Source organism: Amblyraja radiata, chromosome 24 (genome assembly GCF_010909765.2).
Source record: "Amblyraja radiata isolate CabotCenter1 chromosome 24, sAmbRad1.1.pri, whole genome shotgun sequence".
NCBI classification, from domain to species: Eukaryota; Metazoa; Chordata; class Chondrichthyes; order Rajiformes; family Rajidae; genus Amblyraja; species Amblyraja radiata.
The window spans coordinates 32,798,872-32,815,284 of NC_045979.1; the positions used below are offsets into that span (position 1 = coordinate 32,798,872).

Genomic DNA, 16,413 nt, shown 5'->3' on the forward strand with positions numbered 1-16,413 from the left:
GTGTCGGGGGGTTATGGGCAGATGGCAGGAGAATGGGGTTAGGAGGGAGAGATAGATCAGCCATTATTGATTGCGGGAGTAGACTTGATGGACAAAATGGCCGAATTCTGCTCCTATCACTTAAGACCTTATGAAGTTTCATCATAACTGATGCCGGTAACTGAGATGAATTTGTGAAGCACATGTTTATGTCGCAATGCATTCTCTTGGCAAAGTTACCCTTATTTTGTAGGGAGAGGTTGAAGTAGTTTATCTTCTCTATTCTATAAACTGTTCCTGAGTAAGTTGGCTTTTGCTTGCTGTACATGGACTCATACAAGTCATATGCACTTGGTTTGGCAGTTGGTGCAGTGTTGTCTATCTCCCTTCAATTGGTGTTATGGTATCACTGTCCAGTATGTCTGTTAACTTTCCAGTCAAGCAGGATGTTAGAGGGGTGAGACATAGCAGGTGGTTTCTTTGCACGTTGATGTCAGTGCGGTACTATAGACCAAGCCAGCTAGTTCCACGGAGATGGGAATTAAATTGAGGTTCCCTTTGATTTATTGGAGATAATTAAATGAAACTCTTGGATTTCATCCCTCTCGCAGAAATAGAGGAGGCCTCTCTTGATGGGCAAAGGAATTTAGAGGAATCTTGTTTTATATATAGTTCAGTTGTTTCAAGCATTCTTGGCTTCGCTTGGAGACAGTGCGGAAACGGGCCCTTTGTGTCCGAGTCCGCGCCGGACAGCGATCACCCCGTACACTAGTGCTATCCTGCACACTAGGGACAACTTCCAACTCTTACCAAAGCCAATTAACGTACAAACCTGCATGTCTTTGGGGTGTGGGAGGAAACTGGAGCACCAGAGAAATCCCACGCAAGTCAGGGGGATAATGTACAAGCTCTGTACAGACAGACCCCGTAGTCGGGATCGAACCCGGGTCTCTGGCGCAGTGAGGCAGCAACTCTACTGCTACGCCACTGTTCCACCATTGACATCTGTCTTTTGAAGAAATCAATCTTGCATGCTGGTCATAAGCTACATCTCTGTGGGTTAGAGTGAAAGATTAAAAGAATTGGAAACGTTGGGTGTGGAGGTTAAGCCCATTCGCAGCCAGATCCCCAAAGAGCAAGAGAAGCACTAGTCTTGTCTTTTAGATTGCAGGTAGAAAGGAAAGAATTCCCTCAAGTTTTTGGAAAGAGGTGGAGTGGCCCAGAGATAGACACAATGCTGGAGTAACTCAGTGGGACAGGCAGGATCTCTGAAGAGAAAGAATGGATGACATTTCAGATCGAGATGTCTAAAGAAGGGTCTCAACCTGAAATGTCACCCATTCCTTCTCTCCGGTTATGCCGCCTCTCCCACAGAGTTACTCCAGCATTTTGTGTCTATCTTTGGTTTAAACCAGCATCTGTAGTTCCTTCTTACACATTGAGTGTCCCAGAAATTGATTCTGTTATTTGTTGCCATGTTATGAGCAAAATGTCCCAAGCAATGTAATAAAATGTGGCATTGAACTGTCTTAAGTTTAAAAACAGAAGAGAAGTTTGCAGAGGGAATTATAGAGCTTGGTCTCAGCAGCTCATTGGTACCATATAGTCACTGGTAGTAATGACCATCAAATGATCCGATGTAAAGCTGGAGAGGATTAGATGAGTGTGTAGATGGTATCTTACACTGAAGATAGATACAAAACTTTGGAGTAGCTCAGGCAGCATTACTGGAGAAAAGGAATAGGTGACGATTCGAGTTGGGACCTTTCTTCAGCATCTGTAATTCCTTGTTTCTACTCGAGTCTGAATAAGGGTCCCGATCCAAAACATCACCTATCCGTGATCTCCAGCGATGCTGCCTGGCCTGCTAAGTCACTGACTGTGTCTTGTTTTGTAAACCAGCATCTGCAATTAATGAGTGCTTCCAAATGTTCCTCGTGTCACTTTGCTGCTTGATATCTCTGATCGGATTAGAAAGGTTGGTCATGTTCTCTGATATAATGCAAGGGATATTACAGACTATTCTTCCTTCCCTGTGGTGCTTAAGCAAAGGTCCATCAAATTGATAGGATATGGGGAAAGTTGGAACAGGAGTGGGAAATTCAGCCCCTCAAACCTGTTCCTAAATTAAATTAAATCATTATCGACCTGCATCTTGCATGAGAGGAATAGATCAAGTAGATGAACAGTCTCTTGCCCAGAGAAGGTGGATCAAGGACCAGAGGGCATAGGTTTAAGATGAGGGGGTAAAGATTTAGTAGGAATCTGAGGGGTAAATATTTCACACAAAGGGTGGTAGGTGTCTGGAGCAAGCTGCCATGAAGAGGTTGAGGCAGGGACTATCACAACGTTTAAGAAACAGTTAGACAGGTACATGGATAGGACAGGTTTGGAAGGTTGCTGGCCAAAAACGCGGGCAGGTGGGACTAGTGTAAATGGCACATGTTGGCCAGTGTGGGCAAGTTGGGCCGAAGGGCCTGTTTCCACGTCGGATCACTCTGACTCTTGACTCCTCTCCTCTGCCATCCCTGGTTCCATAATTCTCCATGCAAATAACACAAAGTACAGGTTTTGAAGTATGCTGATGATTGACACCGTTGACAACATTTTGGGTGGCGGAATGAATGTAGAGACCCCTTTGCAACGAGGTGCTTCCCAATATCTCAACTGAGTGCCAGCACTGCTTGAATTTTGGTTATGTACATACCCCATCCATTCCTCTGCTATTCCCCAAACAAAGAGTAATTTGTCCATACCTATCCTGTCAAAATTTCTTAATCACCTTAAACAGTATTAGATTGCCCTCTATTCCTCTATACTCTGCAATATTGCCTCATGATTTAACCCTTTGAACCCTGGAGTTATTTAACCGCATCTGTTTATTACATCTTTCTCCTCCAACTCCAAAATAATCCAACATTAATCGTCCATATTATCCCTGATGAGATGTGGTGTGCACAACTGAAATGGTTACCGTAGTTGGATTCCACCCAAGAATGTACATGAAAGATGGAAAAGTAGTAACCAAAGAGCAACAAATTAAAGATAAAACAGCAGAAAATTCTAAATATACCAAAGCAGGCCTGGCAGCATCTGTGAATCGAGAGAGAATCGGCTAATATTTTGGGTCAAACTCTTTTATCGAGAGTGTTGGTTGGGTGTTTCAAATTTCCACCATCTATAGATGCAAAGTGCGGGAGTAACTCGGAGGATCAGGCAGCATCTCTGGAGGAAAATGTTAGGTGAAGTTTTGGGGTGGTGCCCTGGTAGGTGTATTGTTGCCTGGGGAAGGGTTTGATACAATGTGGTGAACTATGGAACTGGTTAGACAAAAATGCAGGAGAAACTCAGCGGGTGAGGCAGCATCTATGGAACGAAAGAATAGGTGACGATTTAAATGACCAAGGTGGAGGAAGGGGAGGAGAGTGGTAGTAAAAACTCTCACTGTCTATTTGTTTAGTTTTTAGGGGAAAAAGTGAATCCAATCTTGCATGGTTCCTGTATTTAAATTGCTTTTCTGAACAAACCTTTGACCGTGAATAGATACAGCTTTATGATCTGGTCGTTGCTTTATTTGCAAACCTTTCTCACTCTTTTTTTGTCTTTGGCCAAGAGTATTTACAAAGATCAGGGTTGCATTTGTGCATTTTCTCCTCCTGAGGGGCATTGTAGTGTGCGGGACTACAATGTACGTTTGTGTTGCCTCCTTATAGCACTACTATTTATTTTACGTAGTGAACCCAAGCCCTTTAAAAAAAAAAAAACCCACCAAGTCTGTCAGTTTCTTTGTAGGTGTGTCACTTCAACGTGATAATGGAGGTCAATAAACTTCAGATGGGTGGCATGACCAGGAGTAGTAATTAGAATTGATATCCTAGTGCAATGCAGACTATTTATTAACCAGAAGTGGCACTATACAGTGCCCTCCATAATGTTTGGGACAAAGACCCATCATTTATTTATTTGCCTCTGTGCTCCACAATTTGAGATTTGTAATAGAAAAAAATCACATGTGGTTAAAGTGCACATTGACAGATTTTATTAAAGGGTATTTTTATACATTTTGGTTTCACCATGTGGAAATTGCAGTTGTGTTTATACATAGTCCCACACATTAGACGAGGTTTCTTTGGATTTTCTGGATCTTGTGTCCTAGATTTGGTCAATAATGACTGGAATTTCTCACACTGATTGAGCTGAAGGCTTGGCAACAGTCCATGGGTGTGTCAGCGCACATTGCCCGAGACCTTTAACTGCTGATTCACCTTGTAGCCAACTGTTGAGGCAGCCTTACTGACTCTCCATGTTCCTCCCATCTGCAGTATTTTCATACTTCATAGCGCCAAAGTTTTGAATTTGATCCCGACCTCTGGTGCTATTTGCGTGGTGTTTGCATGTTCTCCCTCTGATCGGGTGGGTTTCCCCAGTGTGCTCCAGTTTCCTCCCATGTCTCAATGACATACAGGCTTATAGGTTAATTAGCCTCTGTAAATTGCCCTGAATGTGTAGGGACTGGAAGCGAAAGTGGGATAGCAGAGAACTAGCGTGTGAACATGTGATCATTGGTTGGCATGTACCTGGTGGGCCAAAGGGCCTGTTTCAAAGCCGTATCTCTAAACTAAACTAGAGCATTTTAGTTGATGACAGGTTGGCAATAATTCCAGAAATCCTCAAGTTCCAGAATAGTTCCAGAGGTCTGGTGACTGCGGGTAATTGCTTTGCAAAGAGTCGCGGTGAATGATCTAATTTTATAAAAGGGGTAATTAACAACTTGATGCAGGGTTTTGAAAGCCATCCAGTTAGTCTGGATCTGGACTGACCAGGTATCCTGGACAAGATTGTACTTTGTTTTTAAAAGGTTGTTGGTGGTAAACCATATTTTTTGACACAATTGTTGGCCAGCTTTCATTCTCCCTTCCACCGCAGTCTACATAAGCTGCTTTCAAAGAAACCATATGATTATCAGCAGGGATCTTTAATACTCTCTGGTTTGTTTTATTTTGTTTGAAGTATTCAGTCACTCATTCAGTGCACTTTCACGGACTCAATATAACATTAATTGGGCGGCACGGTTACACAGCGGTAGAGTTGGTCCCTTACAGCGCCAGAGACCCAAGTTCGATCCTGACCGGGGGTGCTGTCTGTACGGAGTTTATATGTTCTCCTTGTGACCAATCCAACTGTGATTTCTACACGGTGAAACCAAAATGTATAAAAATACCCTTTAAAAATATCTGACAATGTGCACTTTAATCACATGTGGTTTTTTAAAATTTTTTTATTACAAATCTCAAATTGTGGCGTACAGAGGGAAATGAATAAATGATGGGTCTTTGTCCCAAACATTATGGAGGGCATTGTACCTTGCAAGGTTTTGGGTTTAAATGTCTTGTTAACACCCAAGGGACAGGCAAGTTGAATGGTGAGGTTTTACCAAGGAGCAAGTGACCAAGAAAGTAAATGTTGACCTTGAGTACTGTAGATCAAAGTCAGTGTCATGTGAATTACATTTGGAAAACAATGCGTGTCAACTTTAGACTTTCCTTTAGACTTTAGAGATAACAGCATGGAAACTGGCCCTTTGGCCTACCGAGTCCGCGCCAATGAGCAATCACCCCGTACACTAGTACTATCCTACACACTAGGGACAATTTACAATTTTGAGTAGCCAATTACAATCCTGCATGTCTTTGGAGTTTGGGAGGAAACCGCAGCACCCGAAGAAAACCCACGCGGTCGCAGGGAGGACGTGCAAACTCTGTACATGCAGCACCCGTAGTCGGGGTGAAATCCTGGTCTCTGCCCCTGTGAGGCAGCAACTCTACTGCAACTGAGTTGCTGCCTCAAGTAACTCAACCCAACGTAAAGTTTAGATTAAAAAGCTAAAACATTCTCCTCACATGAGCCAAATCTATGTTTGTTGTGAAATGTAGTTGCCATCCACCGAGCTGATGGTACAATGCTGCTCCGATGTATCTGTGACTGACAGCTGTTGCGTTTCTTGCAGTTATTTACAGATGGGATTACAAACAAACTGGTTGGCTGCTATGTGGGGAACAATATGGAAGATGTTGTCCTGGTCAGAGTTTACGGGAACAAGACTGAGCTGTTTGTGGATCGTGACAATGAACTGAAGAGTTTCCAGGTCCTGCATGCCAACGGCTGTGCTCCAAAGCTCTACTGCACATTCCAGAATGGGCTCTGCTACGAGTTCATGCATGGAATCGCCCTCGGTCCGCAGCATGTGCGGGAGACGGCCCTGTTCAGGTACCAAACCTTAATCCTATTGTTTCTTTTCAAGATTAATTAGCATTGCTTAGCGGACCACGCAAAGAGCCTTTGTCTGTACACTTTTTCATTTTGGTTGTTATCCTGATCAGGTAATATGACCGTATCATGGAGTCAGACAATCATGCAGCGTGGAAACAGGCCCTTCGGCATAACTTGCCCACCACGACCAATATGTTCCATCTTCTCTAGTCCCACCTGCTGCGTTTGGCCCATATCCCTCTAAACCTGTCCTACCCATGTACATGTGTAAGAAAGAACTGCAGGTGCTGGTGAAAATCGAAGGTAGACACAAAATGCTGGAGTAACTCAGCGGGTGAGGCAGCGTCTCTGGAGAGAAGGAATGGGCGTCGCCCATTCCTTCTCTCCAGAGATGCTGCCTCACCCGCTGAGTTACTCCAGCATTTTGTGTCTACTATCCATGTACATGTAGACAATAGACAATAGGTGCAGGAGCAGGCCATTTGGCCCTTCGAGCCAGCACCGCCATTCAATGTGATCATGGCTGATCATCCCCAATCAGTACCCCGTTCCTGCCTTCTCCCCATATCCCCAGACTCCGCTATTTTTAAGAGCCCTATCTAGCTCTCTCTTGAAAGCATCCAGAGAAATTGCCTCCACTGCATGTCTAGTTGTTTCTTCAACGTTGCAATAGTCCCAGCCTCAACTACCTACTGTGGCAACTCGTTCCACGCACCCACCATCCTTTGTGTGAAAACGTTACCCCTCGGATTCCTATTAAATCTTTCCCCTCCCTTCACCTTAAGCCCGTGGCCTCTGGTTCTCGATTCCCCTACTCTGGGCAAGGAACTCTGTGCGTCTACCCGACCTAACCCTCTCATGATTTTCTGCCCTTTCTGTTTTGGACGGAGGAGGAGGAACTGCGTGCTGGAAATCCCGAGTCGTGTTTGCAGGTTTTTAACTGATACATGGGCTGGAAAGGAAGACCAAACTGCACTTGACTGTAATCAGTAACGTTGTAGTGGGGAAGTGCAAAAGCAAACAAATCGTTGGCAAGTGAAGAACACATTGTGCAGGGATAGACCCAGCCGAATCTCATTCTCGCGTTAAACTTCAGTGCTCCAAAAATGTAGGATTCATTTCCTAGAGATTTGCCTTTGGGATTTGTTTCCACGTTGCTATCCATTATATTTAAACTGGAAGAGATATTTCAGAGCTAATTGAAGTGTTTAATGACGTTAGTGATTTACATCGGGACGGCGCAGCATTTGTGGTGCAGCGGTAGAGTTGCTGCCATGCAGCGCCGGAGACCCGGGTTCGATCCCGACTATGGGCGCTGGCTGCACAGTGTTTGCACGTTCTCCCCGTGACCTGCGTGGCTTTTCTCCAAGATCTTCGGTTTTCTCCCAGAACTTCGGTTTTCTCCCACACAGGTTTGTAGGTTAATTGGCTTGATGTAAATGTAAAAATTGTCCCTAGTGTGTGTAGGATAGTGTTAGTGTGCGGGGATCGCTGGTCGGCGTGCACCCGAAGGGCCTGTTTCCGTGCTGTATCTCCAAACTAAACATCCATCAAATTTAATTGGATTTGCAGGTTTAATTTTATTACTTAAGTGTGAATTTCAGTTTGGAAACCTCTTTCATGAGCACTGCTTAGTTTGAGTTTAGTTTATTGTCACGTATACCGATATACAGTGAAAAGCTTGGTAGCAGTTTCCGTTTGAACTTAAAATGTTAATGACTGGAAATAAATCTTGTGCCATTCACCTGCATTTCCAGTAGCTGTTACTCACAGAACTTCCCATTGGTAGCAGTCAAATGGTGTTGTGTTTAGCTTGTTCACATTGTCCGTGTTTTTAATTGGAAACGACCACCCATTCTGTTGGAAAGAATAGACATAAGATGCTGGAGCAACTCAGTGGGTCAAGCAGCATCTCTGGAGAAAATGGATAGCTGACGTTTTGGGTCGGGGCCCTTCTTCAGACTTATTACATTTAATTTTATTACATTGAATACATTCTATTAGCTTGCTTGTGATCCTGATTGTAATGGTAGATGTTTGTAACTTCCAATTGAAGATAGTAATGCAGTGCAAATACAACCCTTTTTGACCTGCTTTGTCCATGCGGGCCATCTATGCTACTTCTACTTCCAGCACGTGATCCATAACCCTTTCGTATTCTGGTGTTTTTGGCACTCATCTAAACAGCAAAATGTTTTGAGATTGCCTGCCTCCATTCCCCCCTCCCCTCCCCCCTATCAGGTAGTGCGTTCCAGATTCCAGTCATCTTCCAGTTGAAAATGATGCAAATCACATCCAAACCCCCTGTCGCTTGCCTTTTAAATCCATACCCATGGATGTAGACACTTTTTAAAGCGAAAAGTTGATGCCTCTTATAATTTTGTGTAGCTCATTATTAATCTTTGATATTTAAATATTAATTTGAATTGCATTTGGAGAGTCTGGTCAAAATATAGTCTTTGCATACTGGGGATGCGTTATATAATCTAATTTGTTTGGCATTTTGATATGATTCATTCTTTCCATGTGTATAACTTTTGTTGCTTTGGGTTATTTACTTGAACGGTAAATTGAATAACAGCTGGCGGGCTGCTTGTCACTAGGTGTTACTAACACGATGGAGGGTGGTCATAAAAAGTGTAACGGCCACTAAAGTGCCATTCTGAGTGGATGGTGTAACGAGTGTGACAAATTACAATAGATTTTCAAATGAATGTTATCATTTTATAAAGTAAAATGTTAATGTGAAAAATGTACAGCCATGTGATTTTTGTATTTTTAGGCCTGTATTTATAATACATGACGCCAGATATTGTCAGTTTGAGGAACTTGCATTTCTTTGTGCTCTGCTTTTCACTATCTCTACCGCACCACTGCTGACATGGCGCGCGCACACACACACACACACACACACACACACACACACACACACACACACACACACACACACACACACACACACACACACACACACACACACATCTTGTCTAATTTCCCACTTGGTATTAAACACTGGCACAGAAGGGCGACATGTGGTGGAGCGGTAGAATTGCTGCCCTAGAGTGCCCAGTTCCATCCTGACCACGGGTGCTTGTCTGTACGAAGTTTGCACGTTCTCCCCATGACCTGTGGGTTTTCTCCCGTTTCTTCCCACACTCTACAGACTTACAGGTTTGTAGGTTAATTGGCTTCTGTAAATTTGTAAATTGTCCCTAGTGTGTAGTAGCATGATGTTTAGTGTGCAGGGATCGCTGGTCAGCATGGTCTCTTTGGGCCAAAGGGCCTGTTTCTGAGCTGTATCTCCAAACTAAACTAAATTATACCCAAATGAGTTTTAGTAATGAGGAGGAAAACCGTTCAGATTGGACTTCTAGAACATAGTTTTGGAGAACAGTTCCATTATCTCCTGAAAGTGTTTCTCGGACATAAGAAAGTTTCTTGTACTTGTAGGTCATTGTCTCCTTAAACTGTTAGGATGAAAAAATGAGTCCCTGTTTCAAATAAAGCAAGGAAGGGAGGGAACGATCGTCAGGGAGAGAATTTTTCAAAGTGCAGAATAATCCTTGCAGTAGGATGCTTCTATGAAACCCCCCCTCCGTGGCACTGTAACTTGCTTGGAGAGGGAACACAGTGCCGCAGCTGATGGAGCTGATGCCTCACAGTGCCAGAGACTCGGGCTTGATCTTGCCCCTGGGTGCTGTTTGTGTGGAATTTGCATGTTCTCCCTGTGACCGTGTGTCTTTCCGCCGGGTGCTCTCGTTCCTTCCCACATCCCGGAGACTTGCGGATTTGTAAGTCAATTGGCCCCTGTAAATTGCCTCCAGAGTGTAGTGAGTGCATGTGACATGGGATAATATAGAGTTACCATGAACTGATTTGTCGATGGTCGGCCTTGACTTGGTTGAAGCATACGGCATGGAAACATGCCCTTCGGCCCACAACCCACTAATTCAATAATTTTCTTTGGATGACTGAACTGGCTTTTGCAAGCGTGACCAAATCTAAGAAGTCTCTAAACTTGTTCGCTCCCTTCTGAGTCATAATGTCAGTGCATTCTCCCATGGCCAGGGGAATGCTTTCCTTTCTACACCGAGCATTCCTTTGCCTTATCTTGTGGTGAGATGGTGTCCTCAAGGGTTTTCTATTTATTTCATCATTTAACCGCTTTACACTTCCATTAAAGGTTGGTGGTTCCACTTAGAGGTTTTGTCACAAGAGCGCTTGCCTCCAATGTCCATGTTCCATGAGTCTTTGCTCGTCTCCAATATTTTTATAATTAGGTCCAATGACTTTGAGACTTTAGACATCAGAGATGCAGCACGGAAACAGGCCTTTCTGCCCACCAACCAATGATCACCCCAGTGCACCAACACTATCCTACTCACCAGGGACAGTTTTTACAATATTACCAAAGCTAATTAACCATCAAACCCCTAGGTCTTTGGGAGGAAACCGGAGTCCCTGGGGAAAACTAGCGCTGTCGCAGGGAGAACGTACATACAACGCCCATGGTCAGGATTGTAATTAAAAGGCAGTAACTCTACTGCTGCGCCACTGTGCCACTCCTCCAATGTTAATAATTATCTTTTAATTAACATATCTCTCCCTAGCTAAATTGTCTGATCCCGGAAATAAACACTTGTACTTACACTTGCCCTCCATAATGTTTGGGACAAAGACCCATCATTTATTTATTTGCCTCTGTACTCCACATTTTGAGATTTGTAATAGAAAAAAAAATCACATGTGGTTAAAGTGCACATTCTCAGATTTTAACAAAGGCCATTTTTATACATTTTGGTTTAACCATGTAGAAATTACAGCAGTGTTTATACATAGTCCCCCCCATTTCAGGGCACCATAATGTTTAGGACACAGCAATGTCATGTAAATGAAAGTAGTCATGTTAAGTATTTTGTTGTATATCCTTTGCATGCAATGACTGCTTGAAGTCTGCGATTCATGGACATCACCAGTTGCTGGGTGTCTTCTCTGGTGATGCTCTGCCAGGCCTGTATTGCAGCCATCTTTAGCTTCTGCTTGTTTTGGGGGCTAGTCCCCTTCAGTTACTCTTCAGCATATAAAAGGCATGCGCTATTGGGTTCAGATCGGGTGATTGACTTGGCCACTCAAGAATTTACCTTTTTTTTTTTTTTAGCTTTGAAAAACGTCTTTGTTGCTTTAACAGTACACTTGGGATCATTCTCTTACTTTCTACATGGTGAAACCAAAATGTATAAAAATGGCCTTTATTAAAATCTGACAATGTGCACTTTAACCACATGTGATTTTTTTTTTTTTCTTTCACAAATCTCAAATTGTGGAACAGCACAGAGGCAAATAAATAAATGATGGGTCTTTGTCCCAAACATTCTGGAGGGCACTGTCGTGAACACTGGGTGTGAGTGAGCTGCACTGTGTGTGGCTTTGGAAGCCTACTTTCCCACAGTGCTTTGTGTTGTTGATGGTTTGCTGGCCAGAATGACAACAAAGCAGTATCGATTTCAATTCCTGCCACATCACTAAACTTGGGAGGGCTTGGCAGCGTTTGTTACATGCGGAATTAATGAAATCCAGAAACACTAGCAGGGGTTGAATCTCTGTGATCTAACATTGTTTTTTGCTTAACACAACTCGGCAAAGACATCCTGAATTCTCTACAGAAAAGTGTATTATCTTTTTTAAAGTTTCATTTACCACTTATCACCAGCCCATTGACCTTTTAAAGACACTCCTTTTACACAAAAAACCTACCTTTTCAAGCTATGTTTTGACTGGTGTTTAATGCTCTCGCTTTTTATCGTAACACTGCTTGCATGTGTAAAGATGTTGAATAGGTTGTAGTTTTGAGGCCAAATGGCGATCCCTACATTGCTGTCGGCTGGAACGATCACTAAGGAACAAGCAAACATTGCGGTTTTTGCTTCGCTCCTTACATAGAGCAATACAACACAGGAACAGACCCTTCGGTCCATTATGTCTGAGCCATACACGATGCCAAGACCATTGAAATTGTGAATGCAGCAGCTGACTTACAAGATGAGGTGCCAAAGAAGAATTTTCCTCTGCTTTCTGCAACTTTTCAAATTATGGTGGCAAAATAATGTGTTTTTTGTGGTGTAAGCATCTTTTGTGCAGCAGAAGTCTATTAGCTTATCTGGGAGCATAAGGTGGGCAAGTTTGTTAATAAAACAATGTATTCCTATAAGTGTGACCAGGTTGGCAGACCCATTGCCTCTGACGTTAATTGGAAAGGAGTTCCTACGGAGTGGGTGGATTTCTACTATTTCCAGGTCTCCCAACACGCTGTGCTGTATCACCGTGCAGTTCTAATGACTGTCTGTTTAACAGGTGTCCACAGCATGCGATGTTTATTTATTTTAACAGGTTCCCCGTCCGGAAGCCAGCCTGATTTGTGACAGGCTTGGCCCCCTGTCGGGCGGGGAACGCTCCAGCAGAGGCCGAGGTCCCTTGAAGGTAGGTTTTTTGCTGTTTCCGAGTCGAGATTGTGAGGTGGGAAGAGCTAGTGCAGTGTGGCTCGGAGCATTTCAAGATGGACTGCAATAGGTAGGCGTGTGGTCAGAGTGGGCTTTGAGTGGAGAGTTGGAGGGGTGGGAGGGGGGGGGGGTGTGGGGTGCATGGGGGTGCGGTTGGTGTCGGTGAACGGTGGGAGATGGGTCTGGTTAGGGGGTTTGGAAGGGACACAATTAATGATCTCTCTGTAGTTTAGCGAAGTAAGAATCACATAGGAAGAGATGCGTGTTTGCTGGATGTGTCTTTTAAGACACATTTCTGGGTCCACCCAATCCGTGACCAATGTTAGCAAGAAAAATGCCTGTTCCCAGCCTTGCCTGTCTTTAGCTGAGGGGCTCTCAAATTCAGACAATCTCTGCTGATCATCCTTAAAGCTAAAACTGAGGAAATCTGCCTCGGTGTTTCATGATCCATTGCCCAGGAGTGTATTAATTTAAAACTAGGAGTGGGCACTTTGAATATTAGAGTCACACAGTGTGGAAACAGGCCTTTCGGCCCAACTTGCCCAACTGACCACAGTGTCCCATCTACACTAGTCCCACCTGACTGCGTTTGGCCCATATCCCTCTAAACCTATCCTATCCGTGTACCTGTCTAAATGTTTCTTATACATTGCGATAGTACTGGCCTCCTCCGGTGATGCAACCTCTTCCAGAAGCTCGTTCCATACACCCACCACCCTTCGTGCAAACAAGGTACCCCTCGGGGTCCTATCTTTTCTCCCCTCACCTTCAACCTATGTCCTCTGGATCTCGATTCTGGGCTAAAAGACTTTGTGTGTGTTTATCCGATGTATCGCTCTCATGATTTTGTACACCTCTATAGGATCACCCCTCAGCCTCCTGCGCTCCAGGGTATAAAGTCCCAGCCTGCTCATCCTCTCCCTGCAGCTCAGGCCATCGAATCCTGGCAGCATCCTACTAAATCTTCTCTGCACCCTTTCCAGCTTGAAATCTTTCCTATAACATGGTACCCAAAACTGAACACAATACTCTAAATGTGACTTCACCAATGTCTTGTATAACTGCAACATGATCTTGCAACTTTTATACTCTGGTTTAGGTTTGGCTTCTATAGTTGCATTTGAGATTTTAAATATTTGGCCCCCCATGCTTAATTGTCTCTTACCCTTTTTATTGTGTATTTTCCTTTGCTGATTTTGGGAAGACTGGTTTGAATCCTTCGGCTGAACTCGTCTGGTCCTTAATTATTTGACTGCAGATGCACTTTCCGCTGGGTCCATAGCTGTTTCACCGTAGTTTATTACCGCGTACTGGCATTGTGCAAAATGCTCTTTAATAAAAAGTTTATTTGGGAAAAATAAAATCTTCCTTTTTTTCTCTTAGCACTTTGAAGCCGTTCTGTAAATCCTGTTGAAAAGTGTTTGGGTTGAAATCTTTAATTCTAATTGTCGCTCTTAAATGGAAAATTAAGGACTTGGTCCCCTCAGCCTGCTCTGCTTTTCAGTGAGATTATGGCCAATCTCTTTGCTTCCGTCTCCGCTGTTCCTTGCCCACCAGTCCTAGCAGCCAGCTCCTGACCTGTTTGAATAAGAGTCCGTCATTCCCTCATAGGTCCCCTCTTGAATCCACAATTGTGCGGCACAGTGGCCCGTCGGTAGAGTTGCTGCCTCACAGCGCTAGAGACCCTGGTTCAATCCCGACTACCCGTGATGTCTGTGTGGATTTTGCATGTTCTCCCTGTGACCGTGAAGGCTTTTTCCGGTTTCGCGCCACATTTCGGAGACGTGCGGGTTTGTAGGTTAATTGGCTTCTGCAAAATGTATCTATTGTGAAGAATAGAATATGTGTGTAAGGGTAATCGTTGGTCTGAAGGGCCCGTTTCCACAAAGTATCTCAAAACTAAACTAAGCTAGAGTAGAAGCATGTTATCCTCTTTCGCACGAGACTGCGTAAGAAAAATATATTTTCGTGAACTTAACTTCTAGTAGTAATGTATTTCTTGGGATTTTGTGTCAACGTTCACCCTGCAGGAAAAAACGCACAATTTGGAAAGCAAATGGCAAGTTAGCATTTTATTGTAAGGCGATAATGCCATTGTAGGGAGTGCTCAACACAATTACACAAATCAAAGATGCGACCCAACCTGTTCTCAAAGCAGTTTTTGTCTGCGTGATAAATGATGATATTTGATGGTGCTGTATAAATTCAGTACATTGATTCCTGGGGTGAGAGGATCGAATTGACAATCTGTGTCGCTAAAGTTGACGAGACTTCATTTGAGTGGACACAGTCTGAGTAGGATTGACAGGCGAGGTTGTCCAGAACTGCAGTGCAGTCATGGCATAATCATCGTAGGACATTGTCACGAATACCCCAGAGGGATGTGGAATTCTTAGTTGGTTAGTGCTTGAACAGTGGCTATTTGGGGATTGGGGCTCCTTTTATTGTATAGCGGCATCCATATCATTTTGTTGGTCTTGGCATGGCATGTCTAATGATTCTATAATCCACTTGGAACACAATCCTTTGGACTTTGACTGCCACTTAAATGATCATCCAATTTTTAAACCTCCACATACCCAGGCAGACTGTTCCTTTCTTTTGCCGGCTTTTACCTAACGCAACTGAACATAAACTGTCAATATAGTCATACATCATAGAAACATGGCAACCTTTGTTCCTGTCGACCATGATGCCCCATCTATGCTAGTCCCACCTGCATGTGTTTGGCCCAAACCCCTCTAAACTTTCCTTATCTGTGTATCAGTCCAAATGTCTTTGAAATGTTCCTCAACTACCTCCTCTGGCAGCTTGTTCCGTACACCCGTGCAGAAAAAGGTTGCCCTCCAGATTCCTATTAAATCTTTCCCTCTAACCTTAAACCTATGTCATCTGGTTCTATCCAGGTTCACTAGTTTCCCCGTACCTGTGCTATGAACACAATTGTTTAAAACCTTCTGTTTTTCTTCCTCTTGGGTTACTTTCTGTTGCTCCCTCTATTGCAGTACACTGTTGGCCTCAGTAAATTACCAAAGTTCATGATCGATTTTGTGTATTTAATAGTTCGGTATCATTTAATTTATAGGTTGAACAATTCTACAGGTTTGAAGGCCGCTATTTGGCCTAATATTTGGCTGCATGAACAAACTTCAATTTGGCTTTCACTTCTGCTGTTTTTCCTCATTAACCTTACAGAATGTTCTATTTTCTGAATCTTTATCCAGACACTTCTGACATTATTGTTAAATTGTTTTTTTTGGCAGGAAGGCATTCCAGATTGCAACAAAATTGCACTCCATGTCCAACGAAAATACCTTAATTTTTCTCCCTGTACCTCATATTTTTAATTATTATATTGAAGCAATTCTTTTATTTTTCATTTTATTCAGCAGGGTTTAAGAAGGATGCCGACCCAAAATGTAATCCGTCCGTTCCCTCCACAGATGCAGCCTGACCCACTGTGTTGTGCTAGCACTTTGTTTTAGCTCAGGATTTGGGCATCTGCAGTCTGCAAATATGTGTATGTATTATAGCAAGCCTGTCACTCAGACAACCTGCACAGCAGCTGTACATTTGTCCTGGGATGTCTCTTGCTGTTCTTCAGCATTATGAGCACACTATCATACAACACTCTGCCTCAGTGTGTGGTGGCACAGTATCATGCAAT

At 43.5% G+C, this 16,413-nt stretch overlaps 1 protein-coding gene across 5 annotated transcripts in view; it reads left to right on the forward strand.

Moving 5' to 3' along the window:
* etnk2 (ethanolamine kinase 2) overlaps positions 1-16,413 on the forward strand; it is a 74,691-nt gene that overhangs the window by 12,818 nt on the left and 45,460 nt on the right. For all 5 annotated transcript variants that reach the window (XR_004415613.1, XR_004415612.1, XM_033042866.1 and 2 more), the window contains exon 2: positions 5,987-6,246. Coding sequence is in view for 3 of the 5 variants with exons in the window: in XM_033042866.1 (XP_032898757.1) it covers positions 5,987-6,246 (260 nt within the window). In the remaining 2 variants the exon portion in view is untranslated. The remainder of the gene's footprint in view (positions 1-5,986; positions 6,247-16,413) is intronic.